This window comes from Solanum verrucosum, unplaced genomic scaffold (assembly GCF_900185275.1).
Source record: "Solanum verrucosum unplaced genomic scaffold, falcon-dt-bn FXZP01000073.1, whole genome shotgun sequence".
In the NCBI taxonomy this organism is placed as follows: Eukaryota; Viridiplantae; Streptophyta; class Magnoliopsida; order Solanales; family Solanaceae; genus Solanum; species Solanum verrucosum.
In genome coordinates, this window is record NW_026020298.1 from 428,295 (window position 1) to 440,332 (window position 12,038).

The following is a 12,038-nucleotide window of genomic DNA, read 5'->3' on the forward strand; positions in this document are numbered from 1 at the left end:
AGTTTTTGATATATTGCTTGATTTTTATTTTGAAGTTTATTTACGTGAGCTAATATTGTTTGTTTATGAATTTAGTTGAGACACCTTCAGAACAAATGATACAAAAGATATTTTCTTAAAAAATGAGTTAGCATTTTTACTTATAACAATCTTTCAGGCCTTTTAAGTTGAAAAGATGGGCTTATAGTTTTAAAATAAAATTCCAAATGAAGTTTCAAAAGGGTGAAGTAATTTTCATTTAGGTACTTAAGTAGAAAAGATAAAATTCATGAGTTGCGGCTTCCAATTGAATTTAGGAATACATAAAGGCTAAAATAATATTCATTTAGGCCTACTCATCACATAGGACCTCCAAATATTTTGAAACTAGTTTAAAGGTTAGAATAATTACATTTAGAAATTTACTTAAGGCTAAGATATTTATCTTTAGATATACTTTTTTTAAAAAAAAATAAGTAGGGAGGTAAGCTTATATATTTAACAAAAAAATATATATTTGTAGAATAAAGCTCAATAGTTAGGCCTATTTTTATACTCTTTACATCACCCATTTATAAAGTATATTGACTATTCTTACTTTTTGGATCAAACATTGCTAAAACATTCTAATCTTTTAACAAGTTATTTCAAAATTTTAGATATGCCAACAGGTTCAAATACAATGTACATACATATATATGTCATACATATAAAGGTATATATTCTATATTTTCTTCACATAACCTAGTATTATCTACTATCTCTTTTACTAATGTTATTTATTTATTTTTATAAATTATAAATGTCTACACTTAAATATACATATTACTTTGCTACATATAATCTATCGTCAATTTGTCTATACATGTGAATAAATAATAAGTGTTCATATGTTCTAAACAACTTACATGTATATACTACACTTTATAATAAACATAATTTTAGATCACAAACTCTATCTAATATTTTAACATTTAGTATCATTATTATTTATTTATTTTAATTATCTTTTGTAGGAAACTCTATTTTTATCCAAATTACATATTACATATTTACTCTCCATTACTATCTTATTTTATTTTTCACGTCTTAGTGAAATGACATATTTTCATAAATTCAACATCTATATATTTCTTAGGATAACTTTACTATGATACATCTATATTTTTAACATATAAAATTAACATACTTTTAAGTACATCTATTTATTTATTTATTTTTACATGATAAAATATTACTATTAAATCTATTTTATAAGGCATATATATGTCGTATCTTGTATTTTATTCTTTCTTAAACTAACCAATTAACTTATCATTGAATTTTAAATCAAATAAATAAACAAGTTTTTCTAATCATATTTTCCTAAATTGAGTTTAAGGACTATCTTCGGATAAGTTCTGAAGGGTGCTTAACACCTTCCCCTTGAGTAACCAAAACCTTTACTCAGAATCTCACTGATTTCGCAAATCAAAACAGAGTTTACATTACAGACATAAAAATGGTTTTCCTAATATTCTCCTTAAAATTTAGGTGACGATTCTAAAATAAACAAAACAATTTTTTACAAAAAAACAGAGTGGCAGCCGTATTATGTTGTGAACTGTTTCGGCCAGTTCGAAATAAGGTGCGACAACTTGGCGACTTCACTGGGGACTTACCTAGGTTTTAACCTTCGAAAAACTCAATTTAGGAACAACATTTGTGATTACGTGTTTATTTTTTCAGCTTGCTATTGATATATTGCTTTGACTGAAAGGTCGCAAGTGAAATCTACGTTTGTGTTCCTTATTTGATTTATAACACTACTTGTTACTTCTTTCCCTACATTGTCATTTGCACATTCTATCGAGTCTTGGCCGTACACGCACACATTGTACACGCGAGGGGTGTTCCTGCACTCCTTCGAAACTCTCTTTGGATTCCTTAGTTTCAGAGTTGGTGTAATTAAGTTAGTGCACTTTCTCGCAATTACTCAGTTCCATTCTCAATCATATAGGAAAACAAAAATCTTACTCTTAAAAAATAGGTCATATTGCATAGCCTTAGGCAAGACAATATACGATATTATCGTTGCATTTAGGAAACCACCCAAATGTCTATGAGTGTCTTCTTTAAAACTCAACGACATAAACTTTGTGTGAAATTGATATAAATTATCCAAACTTAAACACTTAAAAGATTTGGAGCAAATAAACTCATCATACCCTTTACCCTTTCTTTCAGATGCAAATAAACTAAAACCTTCCTGATATCAAGATGATTACTAAGGTCCCTCGAACTTTGAAAGAGTGGTGGGGAAACATTTGAGTGGCCTACAAAAATGAGATTATGCTACACTTAGGGTCGTTAACTGATCTGCTGAATGTGGAGGCAAACAAGTCACTCATTACTCTAATGATTGAATTTTGGCAACCAACAACGGTGACCTTCCAGTTCAGAGATTTTGAAATCACACCAACATTGGAAGAGATAAGTCAAATTGTTGACTTACCGTTGGCTGGCAGAGTACCTTTGGCCTCGCGCACTATATCAGGAATCAGTTTTCTCCAGTCTTTGGGTTTGAGGTAGGCCAATGTTTGCGAAGAGTTGATGAATGATGGGTCAAGTTGGATTATCTGTTTAAAAGGTTCGGTCGTCGAGATAGCTATGATAGGTTCCATCAAGAATTCTTCATCTCCAGGGTTGATTTGGAGAGACTAAGGGCTATTGTCTTCGTGACGACCTTTTTGGGTATTATGATCTTCCCAAAGAAAAAAGGGTGTGTTGACATCAACCTACTGCCTATGGTCATCTTCATGTTTAGGGCACCTATTAGAGTGACCATCGTACCCATGATCTTGGCAGAAATATTTAGATCATTATCCCTTTGCTCTAGAGGATATGATTACTTTAAGGGAAGTAACTTGTTGCTGCAGATTTGGGTGTTGGAATACTTTTATCAAAGACATGCAGAAAATGGCGCTGAAGCAGACTTACGCAACAAAATCAGAAGCCATGCAACGAGATTGAGCATGTGGGATGCCCCAAATGATGACTGACCCACATCACAGGGAACCGCATTCAATGGCGATTACCGTGGGTCCATGGCCTAGCTTTGTTGAGAACTAACCAGGCCTATTTCATTGAGTTGATTGGGTTGGAAGGCTTCCAGCCCTACTCACCTTTAAGAGTCCTCGAGCAGTTTGGGATTACCCAAGGCGCTCCTCTATGGTCAAATATGGCATCGATAGAGGTCAATTATGAAGGAAGAATTTCGATCGAAAGGACCGCTGCTTTGGTACAAGGATGGTGCGGTATTCTTGACTCAGACATGGGGGTTGAATCGTGGTGCACGCCTGAATATTATACTTGGTTTATGATGGGATGAATTCTCATTAGGCTTAGCTATGAGGGGATCTTAGGGTTCACAGACACTCAAAGGTCAAATCAAATTGACATGGAGCTATTGAACCTCATGCACATCACTACGACCATGTATCAGCAGGTGACCCTACGGTCTATCGACCATCTCATACAGGCAGTTGATGATGAACCAAATGAAGAGATAGAGGAAGACCCAGAAGAGGATCCTAGAGAGCCAACTGAGGAGATGGAAGAGGATCCAGAAGAATACTCAGAGCATGACCCTAATTTGTATGACCCTAGAGATGGAGGAGTGATGTATATAGAGGATGAACATGTTCCAATAGTAGAAGACGCTCACTCGGAATATGGTTCCATAGGGTTTGATGAAAGGGAAGATTCAAACAAATGGGAATGGAAAATTGACGAATCCTTAGAGTATCAGTCGGGGACTTACTATGACTTGGGAGATGATGATGACAATGCCCCAACTTGGCCGTAGATCATCTTTCTTCTTTGAATTCCCTCATAAGCTCCTCAAAAGGCCGTATGACCTATCCCTCTTGTATGCCTTATGGCCACCCCTGTACTTTCATTTCTTCGGCTTCTGACCGCCTACATCGTTGTAATAGCCAAACCTTAATCAATAAAGTTATGTTTTCTCCAAATCTAAAATAGGTTTAAATGGATCATTTATTATCAAACTAATTTCAACGTAGGCCTACCTCAGGCAAAAAGAGGTTCTATATTAGGACGCGTTTTGAATGTCGCCGAATTGGCGTATATATGTGTTACATCTACTTATTTGTTACAACTTTCAATATTTCCCAAACTAACATAGTTTTATTTTTCTTTGTTTTCTTTTCTTTACTTATCCCCAAAAGTACGTTGATTTGTGTCGACTTGCAAACTGGCTGACTCACGATACAACCTTCGATCAAAAGGAAAAATAACTGATAAAGACGAGTTCAACGCTGCCGCAAACATAATAGTACCTATTAAGAATCTTGAAAGTTCTCAAAGTATAGCTGACATTCAAAACGAGAAGAAAATGGCTCACATGGAACAAGAACTCGAGATCTTGAGGGAAGAATTGCGTCAAATGCGAGACTTGGCCAAACTATCGGCGACCACTTTCCCTACTTTCAAGACATCTATCTACTTCCTAAAGGCTGACTTTCTTTCTGCCGACTTACCAAATCAGCCTGAACTTACTCAACAAGCTCCTACTCACGGTCGAGGTCCACCAGCTTCTCCAACCGCAGTCAGGACCGTTTCTGACCTTTCTAATCGCGACCCTACCATACCTACAATGCAGCAGATACTTGGGGCACATGTCGCCGCTCCCTATGAGACACATGTTCCACCTGTATATGTCGCTGGGGATCCTACCTTCACTATGCCAGTTGTGGTTAATGTCCCATACGATGTCGATCAATATGAAAAAATGGAGAAAGATGCTCGATTGAAAGAAGATGCATCGATAAATGCCCAGCTTCAGGGTCTGAGAAAAACATTGAAAAACTTACAAGTCACTAGAGGGACAGAGAGTCTGGATTATGATGACTTGTGCATCCATCTAGACATTGACATGCCGGTAGGGTACAAACCACCGAAGTTTGACATGTTCGATGGAAAGAGTGACCCTCACGCACATTTAAGGGCATATTGTGACAAGTTAGTCGATGTAGGGATAAATGAGAAGTTGAGGATGAAGTTTTTCATTTGGAGTCTGTCTGGAGAAGCATTAACCTGGTATACCCGCCAAGACCCTCGCAAATGGCGTGACTGGCAGGAAATGGCCGAGGACTTCATGACTCGTTTCAGATTCAATACTGAAATTACTATTGACAGATTCTCGTTGACCAATATACAGATTTCCAGGAATATGAACGACGTTGGAGAACTGAGGCCGCGAGGGTGCAACCACCACTATATGAGAGTGAGCTCTTAAAGTACTTTATTCGAGCTCAAGAAGGTATCTACTTTGACAAGATGATGTCAATGTTGGGTCAGAAGTTTGCATAATTGGTCAAGATGGGAGAGGGTGTTAAATCTGGGAAGATTCAGTCTATGGTCGCATTGCAGGCTGCAAGTAGGACTATACTATCGGGTTCCATTGGCGACATCAAAAAGAAAAGGGAGGATGTTTCAGATGTCACTTACCAACCATGAGGACTATCTCACCGATACCCCAATAATCCCCAAATCGCTGTGCATACTTCATACGTCCCAGTGTATAATACCCAACCACACTATAATCCACCCCGAGCACCAGCAAACCAAAACCCTCCAAGACCATATGTCCCTATCCAAGCACCAATTCACCAAAATAGATCAACATATGCACCAAGACCACGTCCAAATCCTGAAGCTAGAAATGCTCGCACTTATACACCGATTGCCGAACCCTACGCCCAATTGTTTGAGAGGTTGAGGACAGCGGGAGTGCTGCAACCAGTTGAAGGAAAACTTCCTGATCCAATCACTCACAATTTTGATGGAAACAAGCGATGCGCTTACCACTCAGGAATCTAAGGACACGATACAAAAGATTGTTATGGTTTGAAGAACCAGATCGAGTCTTTGATCAGAAGAGAAGTAATCAAATGCACACCAGCGCCTCCCAATGTGAACAACAACTCCTTGCCAAATCATGAGAATCGAGAAGTCAATATGGTTACTCTGGATGACGAACATGGGACCCCCAACTATCCAAACATAGATGAAACGGATGCCATGACATCTTTGGCGCAACCTGTTATCACTGTTCAACTAAGGGAACTCTGACTGTCCAAACATATCTCCCAAGAGTTGTAGTGACCACTCTAATTACTAAGAAGCCTGAGTATGACACCAAAGCAGTCCCTTGGGACTATCGAGCAAGTTCCAAGGGCAAGATGATCGACACTGTCGTGGATCAAGGGATGACTAGGTCGAGGAGGTGTTATGCCCCAGAGGACCTAAATCAAAGAGTTCTTGGAAAAGAACAGAATCCAAAGAAGAATGTCACCGATGTTGAAGCCGCAGAGTTTTGGAAGAAGATGCAGTCTAAAGACTATTAGGTTGAAGAACAGTTGAAGAAGACGCCAGCTCACATATCCATTTGGTCTTTGCTTATGAGTTCTGAAGCTCATATGAATGCTTTGATGAAGGAGTTAAGTGGAGTGATCATTCCAAAAGAGACTACAAGTGAGACCTTAGTTGCAATTATTGGAGGAATAGTGAAAGCTAACAAGATTTCTTTCCACGATGATAAGTTTCCCGCAGAAGGGGCTGGGCACAACAAAGCGCTTCACATCGCAGTCAAATGTTGTGATAAGATTGTGACTCAAGTTTTAATTGATGGTGGCTCTGGATGCAACATCTGTCCTTTCACCACTCTGAGGGATTTAGGTGTTAATATGGAAGAGATAAAGGAAAGTCGTGTGAAAGTTAGAGCCTTTGATGGAGTGCAAAGAAGTGTCATTGGAGAAATCTATCTCATATTGCAGGTGGGGTCGGCTGAATTTCCCATTCTATTTCAAGTGATAGATGTATCGTCCAACTACAACCTGTTGTTGGGAAGACCATAGGTTCATATGGCAAGAGCAATTCCTTCCACTCTTTATCAATGTGTAAAGTTTGAGTGGGATCGCACAGAAGGTACCGTCCACGGAGAGCTCAGTCACCCCATTCATTCTGTTAATTCTATCCCAGTCACCAAAGAGTTAGACGGAGCCACTTTTCACACTTTGGAAATCATTCAAGCTATAAGGGTTAATGAGGAAGCAGAGGCAGGTAATACAAAGTTGTCAAGTACAACAAAAAAGGTTGCATCAGAAATGTTGAGGTATGGGTATCAGCCAAAGAGTGGACTTGGACCCAAGTCCAACGGTATAGTCAACCAATCCAGTTGAAGCATCAGAGAGGCACCAACGGACTCGGATACGAGCCTGCCTTGGGAAGATTCCACCAGGAGGCAAGTGATGCAATCTTCGTACCAGAACAATCTTCGATTCCAGATCAAGCTGGCGTTGATGACATCACAGAAGGAATAGGCAATCTGTTCGTGGCCATGGCTGGAGAAGAGGAAGGGATAAATCTCAACAAGTTGACCATTCGTAATGCTGAACCTGGAGAAATCTTGCAAAATTGAGGCTTGAATCATGCCTAATCTTTTGTTGCTTGCCTCTTCTAAAAGCTAGAATGCTTTGAAATAAAAAAGTCTTTTTTTTAAATCTCGTTATTTTAAATATCTATTTATTTTTACTTACCTTTTGCACTTTTCAGCACTCATATTAATAAAAATCCTCGTTCAACGGTTATGACATGCAACGAATCCACTGAGCAAGGTGAAAATGATGAACAAGATCACAAAGAGTATGATGAAAGCATGATGCCTAAAAATCTTCCACACAAGATCGAGCAGGTTGATAGTCAGAAGAAACCTAATATGGATGAAACAGAGGTTGTCAACTTAGGAGATAAGGAAATTGTGAAAGAGACACGAGTCAACATACATTTGGAGGCTGAAAGAAAATAAGAGTTAATAGAATTGCTTAAGCAGTATTTTGCCGTATTTGCTTGGTCTTATGATGACATGCAAGGATTAAGCACTGTTATTGTCTCGCACAAATTACCAACTGGTCCCACTTGTCTACCTGTTAAGCAAAAGACAAGAAAATTCAAGCCAGAATTGAGCTTAAGGATCAATGAGGAGGTACCTAAGCAAATTGAGGCGAACTTTGTAAGGGTCACAAATTACCCCATATGGTTGGCCAATATTGTGCATGTGCCAAAAAAAGATGGAAAGATCAGAATATGTGTGGACTATCGAGATCTCAACAAGGCCAGTCCTAAGGATGATTTCCTTTTCCAAATATTCATATACTCATCGATAATTGTGCAAAACATGAGTTGCAATCATTTGTCGATTGCTTTGCAGGATATCACCAAATCCCGATAGAAGAAGATGATGCAGAGAAGACAACGTTTATTACTCCATGGAAAGTGTATTGCTACAGAGTAATGACATTTGGTCTAAAAATGCCGGTGCAACCTACATGAGGGCTATGACTATCTTTTTTTCACGATATGATCCACAAGGAAATTGAAGTGTACTTGGATGATATTGTTATCAAATCCAAAAGAGGTTCAGAACATCTGGATGACTTACGAAAGTTCTTCGAGAGGTTGCGTAAGTATAATCTAAAGTTAAATCCAGAAAAGTGTGCATTTGGAGTACCCGCGAGAAAACTATTGGGATTCATCGTTAGCAGGTAAGGCATATAGTTGGATCCATCAAAGATCAAGGCAATCCAAGAGCTACCTCCACCCAAGACCCGGAAAGACGTGATGAGTTTCTTGGGAAGACTGAATTACATCAGTCGGTTCATAGCTCAATTTACAGTGATCTGCGAACCCATATTCAAGTTACTGAAGAAGGTTGCTGCCACAAAATGGATAGAGAAATGCCAAAGGGCTTTCGATAGAATCAAAGAATACTTGTCCAACCCACCAGAGCCTGGAAAACGTTTGTTATTGTATCTATCTGTCATGGATAATGCATCTAGATGTGTATTGGGGCAGCATGATGAGATAGGTAGAAGAGAGAAAGCCATTTACTATCTGAGCAAGAAGTTCACACCGTACGAGGCAAGATACACCTTATTAGAACGAACATGTTGCGCTTTGACTTGGATTGCGCAAATATTTAGGCATTACCTGTTTGCATACATCACGTACTTGATCTCAAGAATGTATCCACTCAAGTACATCTTTCAGAAACCAATGCCTACAGGTAAGCTGGCAAAGTGACAAATTTTGTTGAGTGAGTTTGATATCATGTACGTGACACAAAAAGCCATCAAAGGACAAGCCCTGGCGGATCACCTCGCAGAAAACCCGGTGGACCAGGATTACAAGCCGCTCACAACCTACTTCCCTGATAAAGAAGTTTTGTTTGTAGGAGAAGATATATCAGAATCATATGATGGATGGAGAATGTTCTTTGATGGAGCATCAAACTCTATTGGAGTTGGAATATGAGCAGTCTTAATTTCGGAAACAGGTCAGTATTACCCGATCTCAGCTAAGATCAGGTTTTATTGTACCAACAACATGGCAGAATATGAAGCTTGTATCCTCGGACTCAGGATGTCCATCGACATGAACATTAAAGAAATCTTGGTGAAAGGAGATTCCGACTTATTGGTTCACCAGGTGCAAGGAGAATGGACCACTAAGATTGTCAAGATCTTGCCTTATCTACATTGAATTAAAGAGTTGAGTAGGAGATTCGTAAGGATTGAGTTCAAGCATGTCCCTCGAGCTCAAAATGAGTTTGCCGATGCTTTGGCAACACTGTCCTCGATGATTCAACATCCAAACAAGAATTACATTGACCCTATCGATATAGAGATACATGATCAACATGCATACTACTTTCATGTAGATGAGGAATTGGATGGAAAACCCTGGAACTATGACATCAGAAGACTGATAGAAGCACAAGAATATTTTGGAAACGCTACAAGCAAACAGAAATGGGCTTTGAGAAGGATGTCCAATCATTTCTTCCTTAACGGAGAAATCCTATATAAGAGAACTTCGGATTTAGGATTGTTGAGATGTGTCGACGCCGCAGAAGTTACAAGGCTTTTGGAAGAAATACATGCAGAAAGATGTGGACCTCACATGAATGGGTTCACTTTGGCAAAGAAAATTTTATGAGTTGGATATTTTTGGATGACCATGGAGAGAGATAGCATCCGGAATGTGCAAAAGTGTCATCAGTGTCAAGTGCATGGAGATTTTATACGGGTTCCACCGAATGAGCTCAATGTGATGGGTTCCCCTTGGCCATTTGCCGCTTGGGGCATGGACGTTATCGAACCCATAGAGCCTCCCGCATCAAATAGACATCATTTCATTCTAGTGGCTATTAATTATTTCACAAAATGGTTCGAAGTTTCGACATACAAGGCAGTGACCAAGAAGGTAGTGGCAGACTTTGTTCGCAATAACATAGTTTGTCGTTTTGGAATTCCAGAATCAATCATAACAGATAATGCGGCCAATCTCAACAGCGATCTTATGAAGGAAACTTATGAAAAGTTCAAGATTGCTCATCGAAATTCCATAGTTTACCGACCACAGTTGAATGGAGCAGTTGAGGCTGCAAATAAGAATATCAAGAAGATTTTAAGGAAAATAGTAGACAGTCACAGGCAATGGCATGAGAAGCTACCATATGCTTTACTCGGTTATCGTACCACGATCAGAACATCAACTGGGGCAACTCCTTATATATTGGTTTATGGTTCGGAAGTAGTAATACCTGCCGAGGTGGAAATACCATCTTTAAGGATTATCCAAGATGTTGGTCTGGACGATGTGGAATGGATACGTAGCAGGCATGAACAATTGATGCTCATCGATGAAAAGAGGATGGACGCGGTTTGTCATTGACAACTCTATTAGAACAGAATGACCAAAGCCTTCAACAAGAAAGTCAGACCTCGACAGTTCACACCGGGGCAATTAGTATTGAAGAAGATCTTTCCTCACCAAGGAGAAGCCAAAGGGAAATTTGCACCAAATTGGCAAAGACCCTACATGATTCATAGAGTACTCTCAGGAGGAGCGGTAATCTTAGCAGAAATGGATGGCAGAGTGAGTACAAAGCCAATCAATTCAGACGCCATCAAGAAATACTACATCTGAAGACCTTAAGATTAGCGCTTATTTTGTGTACTTTTGCATTTTTCAATGTAACAGAACTACGTTTAGACCTGACTTCCCACGGCGGGGTACGTAGGCAACCCACATCGGATCCGGTCTCTCTTAGAAAATCCAAATCATCATTTCCTTGTATTTAGAACTACGCTCGACCTGAATTCCCTCGGTGGTATACGTAGGCAATCCTTGTCGGATTCGGTCCCTTGCATTTTTCACTTTCTTATTGTATCTGAACTACGTACTGACCTGATTTCGCTTAGATACGTAGGCAGCCTGAGTCAGGCCCGGTCATTGCATTTCATATTTTTCACTCTTCTTTTTGTATCGGAACTACGTCCTGACCTGATTCCACTTGGATATGTAGGCAACCTGAGTCAGGCTCGGTCATTGCATTGCCTGTTTCTTACTTTTTCCCTCGCATACTTTTTCACTTACTTATTGTATTTGAACTATGTTACGACCTGATTTCACTTGGATATATAAGCAGCCTGAGTCAGGCTTGGTCATTGCATTGCATGTTTCTTACTTTTTCCCTCGCATACTTTTTTCATTTACTTATTGTATTCGAACTACGTTACGACCCGATTCCACTTGGATACGTAGGCAGCCTGAGTCAGGCCCGGTCATTGCATTACATATTCTTAATTTTCCCTTGCATTTTTTACTTTCCTATTGTATTTGAACTACGTACCAACCTGATTCCGCTTGGATACATAGGCAGCTTGAGTCAAGCTCGGTCTTTGCATTACATACTTCTATTTCTCCCACTTGTATTCGAACTACGTTATGATCTGATTCCTATTTTGGGGATACGTAAACAGCCTGAGTTAGGCTCGATCAATTCTCTGCATACCCTTAAGAAACATTCCTCATAGTTAGCATAACCTCAGAATATTGAAAAATATCGATCGCCGTAGTGTTTGCAAAAAAAACTAGGAAAGCTTCATCAGAAGGGTAAAAGCTACAGGAGGCCTACGTTGGATATAGTTAAC

At 39.2% G+C, this 12,038-nt stretch overlaps 1 protein-coding gene across 1 annotated transcript; it reads left to right on the forward strand.

The window, feature by feature from the left end:
* The first annotated feature begins 10,059 nt into the window (after positions 1 to 10,059).
* Positions 10,060 to 10,776, forward strand: LOC125834792 (uncharacterized). Its single transcript, XM_049513944.1, has one exon. It carries the CDS (start codon positions 10,060 to 10,062, stop codon positions 10,774 to 10,776), a length of 717 nt encoding a protein of 238 aa, XP_049369901.1.
* Positions 10,777 to 12,038: the final 1,262 nt, after the last annotated feature.